This window comes from Pelophylax lessonae (assembly GCF_965119305.1).
Source record: "Pelophylax lessonae genome assembly, chromosome: 2".
Classification (NCBI taxonomy): domain Eukaryota; kingdom Metazoa; phylum Chordata; class Amphibia; order Anura; family Ranidae; genus Pelophylax; species Pelophylax lessonae.
In genome coordinates, this window is record NC_138769.1 from 594,804,958 (window position 1) to 594,818,400 (window position 13,443).

General features: G+C 40.5%; 1 protein-coding gene across 1 annotated transcript in view; it reads right to left on the minus strand.

The window, feature by feature from the left end:
* NCKAP1L (NCK associated protein 1 like) overlaps positions 1-13,443 on the minus strand; it is a 341,915-nt gene that overhangs the window by 284,500 nt on the left and 43,972 nt on the right. Inside the window, exons 7-8 of the mRNA XM_082245566.1 lie at positions 8,873-9,010; positions 8,195-8,243 (exon numbers count right to left, since the gene is read on the minus strand). Coding sequence (XP_082101692.1) covers positions 8,195-8,243; positions 8,873-9,010 — 187 coding nt within the window. The remainder of the gene's footprint in view (positions 1-8,194; positions 8,244-8,872; positions 9,011-13,443) is intronic.

A 13,443-nucleotide genomic window follows, 5' to 3' on the forward strand; every position in this document is an offset into this window, starting at 1 on the left:
GGCAGAGCCCCCCTGCTCCAGAGCACCCCCCCATGTTGAGGGCATGGGGGGGCACTCGCTCGTCCTCCCCCTTTCCTTACCTGCCAGGTGCCCAGATAAGGGTCTGCTTTGGATTTGGCAGAGACCCCACACCATTTTCTTTCCTTTAGAATCCATACCAGACCCGAAGATCCTGGTATTGGCTGGGGGAGGGACCCTACTCCATTTCTTTGTTTACATTTCAGCTGTCAGTGGACAGTTGTTAAGGATGCGGTGGCCGGCTTAATAACCAGCTATTCTTCACACAGAATTCGAATCAGTCGATCATTTTTCGACCCACTTGAATTTGAATTGTTCTAAAAATTTGGAATTAGTTAGAAAATTAATAAACTAAATTAAATTTAATGAAAACAAAACAAAGTTTAATGAATTCCAAAACCACACTAAACAAATTATGTAACAAAACAAAATTAGTAACATAACGAATATATACGAAAAACAAAAACACATTTTTCTGTTCCGCACATGTCTAATAGCCAATCCCAATGATCACTTGTTTTAGGCATTTCCCTGGCATCTCTTTCCTCTGTAAGGCAGAAAAGATAAAAATATATTGTATATACAGGTCCTTCTAAAAAAATTAGCATATTGTGATAAAGTTCATTATTTTCTGTAATGTACTGATAAACATTAGACTTTCATATATTTTAGATTCATTACACACAACTGAAGTAGTGCAAGCCTTTTATTGTTTTAATATTGATGATTTTGGCATACAGCTCATGAAAAACCCAAAATTCCTATCTCAAAAAATTAGCATATCATGAAAAGGTTCTCTAAACGAGCTATTAACCTAATCATCTGAATCAACAAATTAACTCTAAACACCTGCAAAAGATTCCTGAGGCTTTTAAAAACTCCCAGCCTGGTTCATTACTCAAAACCACAATCATGGGTAAGACTGCCGACCTGACTGCTGTCCAGAAGGCCATCATTGACACCCTCAAGCAAGAGGGTAAGACACAGAAAGAAATTTCTGAATGAATAGGCTGTTCCCAGAGTGCTGTATCAAGGCACCTCAGTGGGAAGTCTGTGGGAAGGAAAAAGTGTGGCAGAAAACACTGCACAACGAGAAGAGGTGACCGGACCCTGAGGAAGATTGTGGAGAATGACCGATTCCAGACCTTGGGGGACCTGCGGAAGCAGTGGACTGAGTCTGGAGTAGTAACATCTAGAGCCACCATGTACAGGCGTGTGCAGGAAATGGGCTACAGGTGCCGCATTTGAACCAGAAACAGCAGCAGAAGCGCCTGACCTGGGCTACAGAGAAGCAGCACTGGACTGTTGCTCAGTGGTCCAAAGTACTTTTTTCGGATGAAAGCAAATTTTGCATGTCATTCGGAAATCAAGGTGCCAGAGTCTGGAGGAAGACTGGGGAGAGGGAAATGCCAAAATGCCTGAAGTCCAGTGTCAAGTACCCACAGTCAGTGATGGTCTGGGTTGCCATGTCAGCTGCTGGTGTTGGTCCACTGTGTTTTATCAAGGGCAGGGTCAATGCCGCTAGCTATCAGGAGATTTTGGAGCACTTCATGCTTCCATCTGCTGAAAAGCTTTATGGAGATGAAGATTTCATTTTTCAGCACGACCTGGCACCTGCTCACAGTGCCAAAACCACTGGTAAATGGTTTACTGACCATGGTATTACTGTGCTCAATTGGCCTGCCAACTCTCCTGGACCTGAACCCCATAGAGAATCTGTGGGATGTTGTGAAGAGAAAGTTGAGAGACGCAAGACCCAACACTCTGGATGAGCTCAAGGCCGCTATCGAAGCATCCTGGGCCTCCATAATACCTCAGCAGTGCCACAGGCTGATTGCCTCCATGCCACACCGCATTGAAGCAGTCATTTCTGCAAAAGGATTCCCGACCAAGTATTGAGTGCATAGCTGAACATAATTTTTTGAAGGTTGACTTTTTTTGTATTAAAAACACTTTTCTTTTATTGGTCGGATGAAATATGCTAATTTTTTGAGAGGAATTTTGGGTTTTCATGAGCTGTATGCCAAAATCATCAATATTAAAACAATAAAAGGCTTGCACTACTTCAGTTGTGTGTAATGAATCTAAAATATATGATAGTCTAATTTTTATCAGTACATTACAGAAAATAATGAACTTTATCACAATATGCTAATTTTTTGAGAAGGACCTGTACATGAAACCTGGAGCAGACAGCATCTGGAGCAGCTGAGTCTAGTAACCCATCGGCTTCTAGCTTTCATTTTCAAAGCTTAACTGAACCAGCTGAAGATATAAGCTGATGGGTTACTATGCTCAGCTGCCCCAGATTCTGTCTGGTTCAATTGTAGTATTCCCCCGATTGTATCTTTTTCTCCTCTCAAAAGTCTGTGTAAAAAATAATGTAAAACAAAACATTTTTAAACTAATTTTTGTTTATCCACTTCCTTAGGTTGAAGTGGTGATATCTGAATGATGCCTACAGCTACAGATATCTTTCTTTTCACATGGCGATACCCTCATTTGTAAAAGTCATCCTCCCCTCCTGCTGCCCTCCGGTGCCTCTCAGGGCTCTCCCATGCAATCAGGAAGCCGGGGATTGGATCGGTGGTTTACCATAGAGCTGTCCATAAACTACATGGTTCCTGGCTATCTCTGACCCTGAGAGGCTGGAAGCAACGTCATGACGTCACTTCCGGCTCTGGCACATGTAAACACTGCCAGTTTTTTTCTCTGGAAAGCAGATCAGTGTTTTTTTATCTCATGCTTTCCAGGGTAGAGGAGATATCTGGGGTCTCATTGACCCCAGATGTCTCCATAAAGGGGACCTGTCATGCCTTATTCCTAATACAAGGGATGTTTACATTTCTTGTAATAGGAATAAAAGTGATAAAAAAAAAATCAATTGAACAGACAATGTAAAAAAATAAAATAAATTATAAAAAGTTATTAAAAAATGTTCCCGTGAAACCCAGAAAGACATGTAGACCACAAGAGCTTGCAGTGTTTATATCTACTAATAAATAAAGTATAAGGAGGAGTGAGGATAAGGAGGAATTCATTTCATACCATTTCCTAATTTCATGGTATCATACAAATAAATAATGAGAAATGGAGGAGTCCTGATGGTTTGATCCACCCTATATTAATAGGATCAAAGGCGCTTGAGGTCTGTGTGACCTGGTGAAATCTGGTAAGAGGCATTGATTACCACCTATCACTCACGGGAGCACCTGAACAAAGAATATTGATTCCTACATCACTGCATGAACTTTTATATCACAGTTCACTATTAATGCACTATTTATTTATTATCGTATGAAAAATATCAATAATTAATTTATTCAAAAGACAGCATTTATTAATTTATGTATCAGCATAATTCCATTGAATATATATTGAATTAGCACCTTAACTTTTGCAGCACTTTAATTTTGCACTACTGTAGCACTTTATTGATGAATGTATGACATAATACAGCTACTGTATTGTCTTTAATATACAATTATTGTATAACAAGCATTTAGTATTCTTTTGCACATTGAGCAAGCACTTTTTATTTATTTTAGGAGCCATTCACAGCATACTGCACAAAAACACATATAAATGTTCAAACGTTTTTACATCATACCAGCGCCTTTTTTCCCTTTTACCTATTTATACAGTAGTGAGTTTTTCGCAATAAAATTCATTAAAGTGTATTTTTTGCTCAAAAATCTGCTTTGAAAAATCGTGTCACATAACACCGCAATTTTATTTTCTAGGGTCTCTGCTAAAAAAATATATATGGATGCGTGTCCTAGCTATGGAGGTGTGAAGATGTGTGACTCCTCAGCTACTCGTCCCCTGCAGCTTTTCAGCAGCATATAGGGGAGATTCCAACCTCAGTGAACTCCTACCATGTCACAGCCGGACCTCCTTTCAGCTACCAAAAGCCAATCGCTCGCGGCAGGGACAGATGGAGACATTCTCCCCCCCCCCCCACGGGTCTGACAGGAAACCCGCCAGATGGGGAGCGGGAATTCCAACATGGAGCAGAGGCTTCACAGAACCCTGTGGCCCAGCTCCCACAGATTGCAACATCCCCGATACTCTCCCTGAGGTCGGTAAGTGACTTTGTCCCTCAAGCTTCTCTAGGCTCACATGACAGGGGCTCTGACATAGCAGATCTCCTAGGGGATGGGAATATTAAACGCCATATCTGGTCTCACCCTACCAGAGAGGACCTGGAACAGTTTGCTAATAGGGTAAAGAAAGCCCTTAAACAGGACATTGCACAGCTCAAATATGATACCACACAGCTGGGGGACAGGTTAGAGACACTGGAGCAGAGATTTGATGAGGCATTTTCCACTATATCTTTACTTCAGACTAGATGTACAGCACTGGATCAGAAAATTGAGAATTTGCTATGTCAGCTAGATGATTTTGAAAATCGCAGCCAGCGGGCAAATATCCGTATCTGCCCGTTGACAGAAGCCATGGCTGCCCGAGTCAGCAGCAACAGCTCTCAGAGATATCGTCCCTACTCTGGTCGGTATATTCTGAGAGATACCATCAGGCCACTCAGACCTCCCTCTCAAAATGCGGACAGGGGCCATTAGTGTCCAGCGTCTGGTTCCTCCTCAGGCCCATCTACTCCCCAAGACTGATGGACTGTATCCATGCAGCTTTTCTCTCCTTGTTCTGAGGTGTTTCTGACTTCTAATTAGAATTCCTTCCTCCCATGAGAACGTTTTGGCCCATGTTCATCTGGGCCTTTTGAGACAGGTTCAAGTTTGGCTTAACCATATGTTGGCACTGTTTATGTTTCTGTTTAAAGTGCCCTAGTCTTCACGTTCTGGCCTTCAGACTGGAGTCTTCGGGCATTTTATAATAGTCTCCTCTCTTCAATGGCATCTAGGTAGATGCGTTGGATAGAGGATGAGGACCTTCATCTGTTTCATGCTGGCTCACATTTTCCACGTAGGCCTTACCTATACGTGTGTAGATCCCTGTTGGGATCACAGGTTGGGACTTGGGGACTCTTCTGTGGCGGAGCTGTGCCCTGAGCCTAGTCTACAGAAGTTCCAAATGCTGGTTTAGTTCCTACCACCCGCTGTGCTTTCCATGTTACATCTACATGCCATACTCTGGGTCCGAAGCTATCTCTAGATTCTCAGGCTGCCAAGCTTGCAAGTTATTTACAACTACCCGGCCTCAGCTGGCTTTCCTCCCCTGACGTATGAACAATGAACCAACCTGGAGTCTCCTATCACTCTTATTGAAATTGAATCTAAAGTGGAGTCCTGGCCTGGATGGGTTCACTAAGGCTTATTATACCACATTTCTCCCCCTATTGTCACACCCCAAGTGTAGCTATTTCAATTCCATAGCGGGTGGCTGTCAAATTCCTTCAGAAGCATTATTGGCTTACATTTCAGTACTCCCGAAGGAAGGTAAAGATACTCCCTACCACAAAATGACTGCCCCATGTCTCTACCTAATGTGGATTTAAACATTTTGGCAAAAATGTTGGCGAATCGCTTGAAACATCTCATGCCCCCATATCATCCATCCTGACCAAAAATGATTTATTGTGAGTCACGAAGCAAGAGATAAATCTCTCAGAGCTATTCAACTTTATACATTGGACTGGTAACTGCCAGGAACCTATGCCCTACCTGATTTTGTCAACAGACGCAGAAAAAGTGTTTGACAGAGTCGACTGGTCCTACCTACAGGTGGTGTTGGAGACTCTGGGGTTGGGACCGAACATGTTAGCTTGCCCTAAGTGCCCAGGTCAAAGTCAACAGACTTTTCTTCTCAAGGTTCTCATTCAGGAATGGCACGAGGCAGGGGTGTCCCCTCTTGCCTCTTATTTTTTCTCTGGTACTTGAACCTCTCTTACGCACTTAGCGAGCGAACCTCTATGTTAGGAGTTTGAAGGTGGGCAAGACTGAGCTTATGCTGAAATTTTGTGCTATTTCACCTCATGGACCCCCTGATGCCTTTGCCTAACCTGATGTGAGAACTCCAACATTTCAGGAACTTTCCAATTTTAAGATTAACTTTGCAAAATTGAAGATTCTGCCCATTCCTCCCCAGCAAGAAAACTTCAGTCAGCTTTTCCCTTTACCTGGGCCAAATCCTCTTTGAAGTTCCTGGGTATCCAGCTCACAGATAGCTTCGGCACCCTGTATGCTAATAATTATCCTCCACTGGACTAAGACAGCTTTTACTTGGTTGGGGCGGGTAAACATTATAAAAATGAATATCCTTCTGAGAATACTCTTCTACCTGCAGATGGTGCCTATGCTCTTGCCCAGAGGCTTCTTCACCCAACTTACTAGCATGCTATCCCGGTTGGTGTGGAAGACATGGAGACCACAAATTGCTTTGAGAGTGCTGAGGCACTCAAAACCCACTTGCGGTCTGGAAATCCCAGATATACAAAGATACTATGGGGCTATAGTTCTTCAAAAGATCCTGAACTGCCACTTCCATACTCAATCTAAGCTCTGGGTATCCCTAGAGAAGTGTATGGCAGGCAGAAATCTGTCACATGTCCCGTGGGTTATCTCGGGAGCATAGGGGGTTGTCAGACAGCACTTCTCCCTTAACAACTCATGCTCTTAGAGTTTGGGATCAGATTAATCAGTTGCTGGACTTGGCCCCCTCTGTGTCCCTGCTGGCTCCACTAGGGGGTTCCTATGGTTTCCTCCTAGAGAACAAATTGCTTTCTTTGGGCCATGGGTGGATGATGGTAATGCCAGTTGTGGTAAGCTCATGGAGAACAGTAAGCTGTTGGCCTTCAAGACTTTAAGGGCTACGGCATGGCGGTTTCCATATGGACTACTGGAGGTACAGACAACTCTACCACTTTTTTGAGGTACATGGCAGTTTTTTTTAGAGATGTATCCTCTCTTACACCTTTTGAACATCTTTTTATAGCTGAAGAGCCTATACTACATATGACTTCCGAACTATATTCTTCTGCCAAACCCGCATATATCCGGGCTTGGGAACAGAACTTAGGGCTTGAGTTTTCCATGGCTCAGCTGACTCACCTGTACCAAACTACTCATTCTAGCTCCCTTGACTCCAAAATGCAAGAGAAAAATTATAAGATTCTTTAACGCTGGTACAGGGTGCCCGCTGACCTGTCGCAGATATATTCTACCTCTGCCCTATGATAGAGAGATTGTGGCCATCGATGCACGCTACTACATCTGTGGTGGGAATGCCCTGTGGTAGTACCTCCTATGAGAATGATGCCGATCCCCTCTTCAAAGTTCAAACATGCTTTTGAGTGGCCCTCATAGAGGCAACATGCTGGAGGGGTTAGATGGAGTCAACCAAGGCCCCCCAGCATCAGAGCAGGACAGGCTACCTTGTTGTTAACCTAGCACTTTTGCTGTTTTCACTAGACTAGGATTGGCTTTTGGGTCTACCTGTTAAGACTCCTTTATGGTTAGGTCAGTATATATGCCTTATGGGCTGCTCCTAGTTCCTTTTGGGGCAAGCTTTAACATATATTATAAATGTCCTTAAGAAGCCTATACTTTTACTTTTATGGAAATGTTTGATGTGACATGTCATTTTGGCCTAAATAAAGATTATATATAAAAAAATATATATATACAACTATAAATATAATGTTTAGGGGTTCTGAGTAATTTTCTAGACAAAAAGTTATGATTTTTACATGTAGGAGAAAAATGCCAGAATTGACCTGGGGTAAATGTGGTTATATTTGTTGTCTGTATTATATCTGTATAAAATGTACACTATTTTTTTTTTTTATTTGGACCCTAGTACAGGTGCAAACAATAAATAAAGCACACATGTGGTTTTGCCATAAATGTCATATACAGGAGAATGTATTTTGGGTTGTTCTTTGGTGAAGGGTCATGGGCAGGGCAAGAAATATTCAGCCAAAATTAAAAAAAAAAATGTTTTATTATTTAAGGCAAATTTTCTTTAGATAGCAAAAAAATAGGAGATTTCCAATATAATTTATCACTTACTGGGGGCTCAATTTATCCTGAAAAATAAGTAAGTTATAATTTAACTGAATAAACTAGGCAGTTGCAAAGATATGTACAGTTTTACTAACATGCCAAAGTTGCAAAACCTTTGTTTAGACAAGATTGTTTTGACCTTCATTTCATTAGGAGTTATTTGATCCTTTGAAGAATGTTGAGAATTAACTTACTTAAGATCCATCTTTCCATCGTCTCAACAGATAAATATTCACAGGGCATCTAGAAAAGACATAGCAATGTTCAGAGAAGACGAGTAAATTATATTTGAGATTCATCATAAATATGAAAAGCACCAATCAACCTAAAATTAAAACTGTAGCATATACATAATGTTTATATTTAACATTTGTATAACAAAAATGTTAATATTATTTTACATTTTGTATCATAAAAGTCTAAAGTAAAAGTAAAACAATCGGAGGACATTGGACCACTGGATCATTTGAACTGAACATCTAACAATCTGTAAAGGCCAGGGAAGACAGCTTCAGTGGCTGTGAGAACACTCAAACAGTGACCATTGCATGCAGGCACTGGTCACTCGACAATTTTCTGACTGGCTTCTCCATCAAAAGTCAACTGAAAAATCAGTTTTTGTCATGCTAGGGGATGCCATCAGGGGCACTTACAGCTAAAATTTTGTGTTTAGCCATTTAAACCACACTGGATGCTTTTATAACTATCCTGACTGTTACCCTCCTTATTTTAATACCCTATTTTGTTCACTCTTCCTCAACAAGTTATGCACAGAATGTCTAAACTGTAACAACTGTACTTTTACCCACTAAGTGCACAGTGCTGCACAACATGCTGGTGCTTCAATAAAAACTAAAATATTTCAGACTTACCGTATCTGTGGTGGAGGGAGCAATCATAGCGGCAGGGTTGCTGAGGAAACTTAAGAGTTGGCTGCCTCTCCATTGATCTGCTGATTGTGATTTCCGACAGAAGAGAAAGTGCATGGACTTCAAAGCATCTGTCACACTCTAAGATGCAATTAGACAAACACAATGGTCAACTAAACTGAACCTGCAATATTCTCCAGCATTTATGTAATCATTTCTAAAAAGCTGAACTCTGAAGTTTTTAAAAACATTGAATCCTGACAAGATTCATTAAAAATAACCAAATGTATTTTTACAAAGAGATAAGTACTTCTATCTGCCTTGATATAAGCCTCCTACGTATAATCCTCATCACTACAGCTTGGGTGATTGGAGAAGAGCACCCAGTGTCCAGAAAAACAAGTCTCACTGGGTGCTCCAGTCACCCAAGTGTTCACTGCGGTAACTCCCCCATTGCCGTTATCAGAAAGGTAGCAGCCCTAGACCCCAATGGAGTCTATCACCTACCGCCTACAATTGGGGTATGACTCAGTGAAAGCAATTCCCTCTTTACCCTCTACACAGTAATCTGCCGCTAGGCAGCCAGAAGCGCTGTCTTTCACCCCAGTTTTTTTCCTAGAGCTGTCACTTTGGCGAACTCTGTCACCCATTGACACACTACCATATTTTCTTACACTTCGTTGTTTCTTAATGGACTGATTATTGCTCTCTCTGTATTGCTGCTCATAAGCAATTTATTTATTATTGCATTATAGAATATATACATTTTTAAATTATTAGTTATAGTTTATATTACTATTTTATCTTATTACTTAATTATGTAAATCATGTAAAAATTGTATATTCTGCATTTGCTGTCATTGCATTCTGGTTAGACCTAAACTGCATTTCGTTGCCTTGTACTGGTACATGTGTAACGACAATAAAGTTGAATCTAATCTAATCTAATCTAATCTAATCTAATCTAATCTAATCTTGATCATCACTACAGCTGGAATTGTACGGCCAGTAATTGGAGCCACTCAGACTAGTGCATTGCACAGTGCTGTTCATTTTACATTGAAAGTAGGGGAGAGCAGAGTGATAACGACATCAGTACATACTTCTTCACTGTCCAATCACAGTTCGGGACAGGTTCAGGATCCTGTATTGCCAAACTGCATGTATGACAAAGGGAGTCAGTACCTGGAGAAGGGGTGCTTGGTTTACACCACCGCTGGCTGTTCTAATGTATAACATTTCCCATATTTGTATTTAAACTGCATCTTTGGCTGTTTGCATGGAGTTAAGCTTGATGAATAATATTCTGCTTTGATGACTAATAAATTAAAAGACTGTATGCCCATAAGAGCAGGGCCTCTGTATATTGGCTTGGTTTTAGTAGACCAACCGAGGGCCATAAAATGTGAATGCTACAGAGCAAAAGCCACCATAACCTCCAAGAATTCCTGTTAGAAAAGATCCTTGCTGGTGCTTCTCCAGTTTTAGGCAGACCACAGACTGCCTTATGTCACCCTGACTCAAGAACCAGGCAGAAGTCAGAATACTGCAGTAGTAAACACTGCATTGAGGATCAGATTTACCTTTATGGCTGGAATCGCACATGTTAGTGCAACACATGTTAACGCACATTAAGATAAAACAGTCCATTATTTGAAGCACACCACAAAGCATGGTAATGCACTACTGTAAGTTGTAGTGGGGTGCATTGGTCCATTCCTGTGTATTAGCAGCCCATTCAAAGTGCACTTGCTGAAAATCTACTTCACCCCATACAGGAAAATGTAATTTAAAGTAATGAGGGGGGTTTAATATATGACAATATATTATGACATATAGATATTATCTAAAGACCACGCTGTGTTTTTAACATGTTTGTGTAGCCTAGAAATTTGCTTCCAAGAGACACACATAAAACAACAAACAGGAGGCTACTGGAGTCAGATGGTATCTTTTTACATCTCTTCCCCAAACATATACTGGCTTGTTTGTGTACATATGTCAGAATCAAGTGGTATTTAGTTTGTATCTTTTCACCTGAAAAATAACCTATTAATTTCCTAAACTTTTCAAGGCTTGCCATTAAAGTTGGCCATAAATGGTGTGAATCTCCGTCGGTTCATGATGAACTGGCCCAAATCTGCTCATTGGATGGTCCAAATGGCTACACATTTAGATTGTAATGAGTATGGTGAGCTTTAGACATGGTACAATATTCTTTGCAAAGGTCAAAACTGCAAACAAGTGAATGCAAAGAAAAAATCCTCTAGTCAAAAAGCTATCCACTCTTTTTTCATTTTACATAAATCTGGAAAAATCAATTCAACTTATAATATTTAAACAACCTGATTCTGATGCCTGTAACATGATAGATGGAAACTGACTTGACAAATGTCTTATAGCTTGTCCCATCTGAATGCCTATGTTAATATGCATTGCATTGATGTGTATTTTGGTTTTGTTGTGTTTTGTAAAAAAAAAAAAAATTGCTTTAATTTCACATGAATGGCAAACGGCAAGTCGATGCACCTGGACTAGAGTTTTCCAACAAACATAAACTGAGAAAACTATTGAAAGCAATAGATTTTCTCATGTCCATTTAATTTTTCTTGCACTGGAAAAAGCAGCAAAATGCATAATGACATATCCTCAAGAGTTATATGTTGACATAAAACCATAGCAACACAGAACAAAATTGTGATAGTAAAACCTCAGATGGATTTCTTAAAAGGTCAGATATAAACCATCTAGATATGTCAGTCTGGCAAAGGTACCAGAGTTCCTAGAAAAGCCAATTATGGAGGCTATCACATTTATGACATTTTGTGGCTGCGTTAATATTCAAGACCATGTTATCTTGCGCTTGAGTTTACTAGCCATTGAGATTATTATGCACTACCATACTACGTTTAGCAATACATTCACACTGGTGATAAGCATTTACTTTCTAATGCATCATATGTGTCTGCATCATACCTGTGATAGTGTGCTAGCAGCATACTTTAGGTATTGTGAATGTCCATTACAAATGTGAGTAGAATACACACTACAACAGACAACTTAACCAAAGTCAACAAAACATATAGAATTTTGATGTGGCTAACCATGAACTGTTTAAAAAGAAAGCGAAGATTTAGTCCTTATCAGCCAATTAAAATGTCCTCACTGTCAAATATGAAGAGGATACACTATATTCACACACACACACACACACACACACACACACACACTATATTACCAAAAGTATTGTTATGCCTGCCTTTACACGCACATGAATATTAATGGAATCCAAGTCTTAGTCCGTAGGGTTCAATATTGAGTTGGCCCACCCTTTGCAGTTATAACAGCTTCAACTCTTCTGGAAAGGCTGTCCACAAGGTTTAGGAGTGTGTCTATGGGTATGCTTGACCATTCTTCCAGAAGCACATTTGTGAGGGCAGGCACTGATGTTGGAGAGAAGGCCTGGCTCGCAGTCTACGCTCTAATTCATGCCAAAGGCGATCTATCGAGTTGAGGTCAGGCCAGTCAAATTCCTCCACCCCAAATTCGCTCATCCATCTCTTTATGGACCTTGCTTTGTGTATTTCTCCAAATCATTTGGTGGAGGGGGGATTATGGTGCGAGGTTGTTTTTCAGGGGTTGGGCTTGGCTCCTTAGTTTCAGTGAAGGAAACTCTTAAGGCGTCAATATACCAAGACATTTTGGACAATTTCATGCTCCTAACTTTGTTATTTACTGCATTTGTACATTAGAGATAAGTGAACCTTTTTGGTTTGTGTACAGTTTTCTTGAAGTTTGTAAACTCTGAGGAGCACCCTGATAAGAGGCATGGAGGAGCTTAGAAACTATGAGGATAGATTATAGGAACTGAATTTATTCTCTCTTGAGAAGAGGAGATTAAGGGGTCCATATAGGGAACTTGGTGTTGCGTTATTCACTTTAAGGCCAACATAGAGGACAAGGGGCACGCTTTACGTCTAGAGGAAAACAGATTTCGGCTCCAAATACAGAAAGGATTCTTCACAGTAAGATCTGCGAAAATGTGGAAAAGACTCCCTCCAGAGGTGGTTCTGGCTAGCTCACTAGATTGCTTTAAAAAAAGGCCTGGATTCTTTCGTCGGTGTACATAATGTAAATGGGCACTAATATTTATAGGTAAAGTTGATCCAAGGAATATCCAATTGCCTCTCGGGGGATCAGGAAGGATTTTTTTTTCCCCTGCTGTAGCCAATTGGATCATGCTTTGCTGGAGTTTTTTCGCCTTCCTTTGGATCAACTGCGTGTATAGGATTGTATATATGGGATTGTATGGTTTTGTTTTCTTTACTGTTTTTGTTTTTTATTGGTTGAGCCAGATGGACTTGTGTCTTTTTTCAACCTGACTAACTATGTAACCCTATTCTGAAATAGCAGTGTTAATATATATTTTTTTAATCAATCAACAAAATGCAAAGTAACGGAACAGAAGAGAAATTCACTTTAAATCAACATTTGATGTGACCACCCTTTCCTTTCAAAACAGCATCAAGTCTTCTAGGTGTTCCAAACACCTTATACTTATCCATCAAGCCAGG